This window comes from Corylus avellana, chromosome ca9 (genome assembly GCF_901000735.1).
Source record: "Corylus avellana chromosome ca9, CavTom2PMs-1.0".
NCBI classification, from domain to species: Eukaryota; Viridiplantae; Streptophyta; class Magnoliopsida; order Fagales; family Betulaceae; genus Corylus; species Corylus avellana.
Window position 1 is genome coordinate 21,758,829 of NC_081549.1, and position 4,861 is coordinate 21,763,689.

At 30.6% G+C, this 4,861-nt stretch overlaps 1 protein-coding gene across 1 annotated transcript; it reads right to left on the bottom strand.

Annotated features, from left to right (window-relative positions):
• Nucleotides 1-1,963: 1,963 nt before the first annotated feature.
• Nucleotides 1,964-3,419, bottom strand: LOC132162489 (protein LURP-one-related 15-like). The gene is made up of 3 exons (XM_059572728.1): nt 3,162-3,419; nt 2,590-2,817; nt 1,964-2,183 (listed from the first exon to the last, which is right to left on the bottom strand). The coding sequence occupies exons 1-3, from the start codon at nt 3,417-3,419 to the stop codon at nt 2,001-2,003; spliced, it is 669 nt and encodes a 222-aa protein (XP_059428711.1). The 3' UTR covers nt 1,964-2,000.
• Between the last annotated feature and the right edge of the window lie 1,442 nt (nt 3,420-4,861).

Consider the following 4,861-nt stretch of genomic DNA (forward strand, 5'->3'; position numbering starts at 1 on the left):
AACACTAAAATAACACTTAACACTTCCCTTTAAAAAATGTGTCACCAACTCTTAAGATAATGACACATCATTTGAGAACTAAATTTTTTTTTTTTTAAAAAAAAAATAAATAAAAATTTAGAAGTATAGCATTCTTCGTTTTATTGTAAAGTATAGTTGCTCATGGCTGGCTGTGAGTTAGGGTGTGATTCCGAATTCAGGATTGAAAGAATATAGAGGAATGTTGACATGTTGAACGGATAGAAGAGAAAAGGCAATTGTACAATTGCCTTATCCATCTTATCCATGTTGACATGTATTGCGATTGACCAAACATCTTATCCATTAATTCATTAAGAAAAAAAAAAAAAAAATCTTATCCATTAGCTTAAACTCTAACATATTCTTTAAGTCTTATGTTATGTCCTTATGGACCATGGTTATGGAATAAGGATGCTTATATATCAATTTTTTTTTTTTTTTTTAATTGATTAGGGATGCTTATAATCAATAGATTTCGCCTTTAGTACTTTTTGGGTAGATCTATTCATAATTAACACCAAGTTATTGCAGTCTTCCACATTATATATGCCATATATAATTGACAATTTGAAATGGAGAGCATCCTAGTATCCTAGGATATATGAGGAATGCTATGCTTAAAAACAAATTTTACAAAAAAAAAAAAATTTAACATGGCGTGACACAATATGATTGGAAATGAGATATATTCAACTTTTGAGAAACCCAATCATATTGTGCCACATCATGTTGTACGTAAAAGTTTTTTGTAAATTTTATTTGTAAGCTTAGCATTTTTCAAGATATTTAGGGCGGCAAAAAGAAAAAAAATTCTTGTAACCCCATAGTTGCATTATAAAATCCTTCAGAAAGAATTATTATTTAGGAAAAATTACATTTTACCCCCCTCCAAAGTTTCAATTTTGGCAATCCATCCCCCAAAGTTTCAAATTTTTGCAATTCAACCAATACTATCCCAAAATTCTCATATTGCCCCTATTTTTTATTTTTTTATTTTTTATAAAAAAAAAAAAAAAAAAATTGAAGGTGCAAAAATGGCCAGATGGTTATTTTTAAAATTTTTTTTTTTATAAAAAATAAAAAAATAAAAAATTATGGGCAATATGAAAAGTTTTTGATACAATTGGTAAAATTGCAAAAATTTGAAACTTTTGGAGGGTGGATTGTCAACATTGAAACTTTAGAGGTCGAATTGTAAATCACCCCAAACTTTGAGAGGGTAAAATATAATTTTACCCTATTATTTGCAACTAATCCTTTATTATTGATCCCTACCCTTTGTTCTTTATATATATATATATAGATCAGGCAGTAGCTTTGACGCCAATTGATGCATGACAAGATAGAACAACAAAAAATAAATTAAGAAAAGATCACAGAAATACTTCAAGTAGCTAAAGAAATCTCATGTCAAAATAGCCTAGAGCTTTCATAATATACTTCATTCATTTCCATACAAGTACTACAAGTGTTTCGATGATAATGATAAACATAAAGGATTACAAGAAAATGATAAAGATAACATTGAAGGATATTAATTGACGAAATCTCCATGCATGTTTGTAATTATCAGCTACAGTCATTGGATAACATAATACTGCAGATCATACTTTTTTTTTTTGCCTAATCAAACAAGGGAAAGATAATTACATGGGATCAAACAACATAGAAAGGGTGGGCACCCCAACACCAAAGCCCAAACGAAAAATACAGCAAAGATACAGAGAAAGATACAGGAATGGTCCAAAAGGACCAAGCAATAGATAATGGTTTCATCCAGGGTCCCAGAAAAACCATAAACAAGCCAAGCCTTTTCTTAGGCCGCACAAAGAAGTACTAAAATGCATAAAAACTCAGTGAAGAGGCTTATGCTTTAAAGGCAACATACTTATCTTGCAAGAAACAGATTAATCTGAATACTGAATACGTGAACGTAGGTAGACATAATAGAGATAACGACAACGACATTAAAAACAAACTCAAGTCAGGAAATATATTGTCGTATTTTTAACTGCATCACTCAAGCTGGATCCGATGCTCTTAACCCCGTCAAGAATCACTATAAGCGCGACTATGAAGGCATAATCAATGTTAGGATCAATCATCACGTTGAAGTTGTCTTTTCCGGTCAAAACACTTTTGATAGTTGTCTTCTTGTACATCTGCAATTTTCACATTAACGAACATCATTAGTCTAAGGGTTTCCCTATTTAAGACAGCTAATTAATAAATTAATCACCTTATTATCGCATATTTCAATTAATAATTTAATATTCTACCTTATTTTCCTTTCTTCAATTATTAATTATTAATAATTTAATTATTATCATATCTAGTTATTTCAAGTGAAATAGAGCCATTTCATTGTTAGAATTTAATATCGTTATATCTAATGGTATAAATTTATACCATTGAATAATGTTACATCATTTCAATTTTTTGAATAACACGTGACATGATCTATACTATTAGATACAACAACGTGAAGAACTTGTTTGAAATTGTGTTATAAAATAAAGCTTTTATATCCAAAAATAGCTTTCAAAAAAAAAAAAAAAAAAGCCATACCTTGGCAATTTTTGAGGAAGATTCTCCTTCATAAACTACACAAGATCTTTCAGTCCAACTTCCTTCAACCCTAAAGTCACAAACATCTTCCTTTTTGTTATTGGCCAAGAACACCTGCAACTTGGCCTCTAGTTGGAGCATTGAAGAGCGCCTAACGCTAAAAATGAGATCACTTTCCTCCGCGCTTTCACCCCTGAAAACTTGCCATCTATCATGGGCACTCATAATCTACACAAACCAAACAATGGGCACTCATTGAAGAGCGCATTTGCATGACCGGACGTGGAAACATATATACAACAACATTATGTTTGTAATTAACTTATAATCTTGTTAAAAAAAAAAAAAACTAATAATCTTGTTAAATCGCTATTTATATTAAAAAGTTTACTTAACCAAAAAGAAAATGAATAGTTAAAGTTGAGAACGTTATTTAATAAACTGTAGATAAGTGCGTGCTGATCAGGATAATCGGATAACAAATTCAATTATTTAATTAATATTATTGATTATCTAGTTTTATGTTGATAGAATTGATGTATACTTATTTCTGCCAACAAAATGATCCAAACCTTCTGTCGAAGAGTGAGAATGGGATTTCCGGCAGCATCAAGCACAACTCGACGATCATGCATGGTAAGAAATTTTCCTCGGACTTTGAAAATGACGTTGCCTTGGACGTCTATGACATCAAAGTCGCCCGTGGTCATGAACTTTCTAACAATTGCAAGATCTACCGGGTAACCAACACAATACTGAGAGCCGATGATCGGAACAGGAAAGGCAAATTGTTTGCTACTTGGGGCTGGAACAAAAGTGGAAAGAGCCATAATTACGAGGGATAAGAGGATTAAATCGAAGAAAAAGGAGAGAATTGAAGAAAGAGGTGTACACGAGGAGTGATCTATCATCTAAATTTATAACAAGTAGCTAGTTGTAATAAAAGTTGTGTATTATCCCAAACAATATCCGTTGTTTTGAAAAGAAAAGAAAAGAAAAAAAAAAAAAAAGTTAAAGTAGTTTTATCTTGAAAAGATTATTAAGAAAGATGCAGATTCCTTATGTGATCACATGCTTAAATTCCAACTTGCACAAGATTCCAAGTCAATATTCTCGTGGGTATAAAGTAACATTCTCGTATTCATAATGTTCTTATGAATATGCTTCGGTGATAGGAAGAAGGCAATTTATCCACGTATTTTCAAGATAAATGAGGAATAGGTCTTGCCCATAAATCAAGTCAAAGTTATTCAATATTGCGATGATTGATTTTTTTTTTTTGGTTAAAATATCATCGATCTCAAAATCTTAAACAAGTAAAAAATTAATTAATTTAATCTTTTAATTAATATTTTTATAATCCCTTACGTGAAGACTCAAACTTTCTTTTAATAAATGAGACATAACATGTAGAATATTTAATTAACATGTAAGGTGAATTATGAAAAACATGGTCTAAACTTAGGATTTCTGCTCTGATACCATGTTAAGGGTACGTTTGGGATTTTGATTTCGCAAAATAATTTGCGTTTTTAAAACATATCACAAAATGTAAAATGTTTGGCATTGCAATTTAAAAAACACTTAATTTAAAATAGGAAGAAAAAAAATCTGTCATTTCTAAAAGCAAGCTAAGAGGTACTTATTTGAAAAAGTGTGAATTTAAATCAAAATCACGATTTCAAATAACAAATATTTGATAAAAAAAAAAACCTTTTAACATGTTTTACCAAATGCCTTTGTGATTTCAAAAGCTCAATTTTTAAAATTGCAATTATTGAAACCGCAATCTCAAACGTACCCTAAATCACCCGTTATTTCTAAACATTTAATTATTTAATTAATAATCTAAACATTTTAGTAAGAACACCAAATTAATATGATATCGTATGGGGCGAGGCTTAGGTATAGTCCATCCAAACTACCGCAATCTGGATAGGTATAGTCCTTCCATCCAAACTAATTTGAATGGAAGGCTGGGATCTTTTAATACAATAATTTTTTTTTTTTAAAGAAATAATTTAAAATTCATTAATTATTAAAAAAAAATCAATAATTAAAACAATAAAAATATTTAAAAACTAAAACTATTAATAAAATATAAAAGAAAAAGAAACCCCTTAGCAAACAAGGGGTGGCCAGACCACCCCATTTTGTCCAAGGGGGTGGCTCCATGGCCGGTCTGGGGGTGGACGAACCCCCCATGGTCAAGGGGGTCGTCCGACCACCCCCAAATGGCCAAAAAGCACAAAGAAAAAGAAAAAAAAAAAAA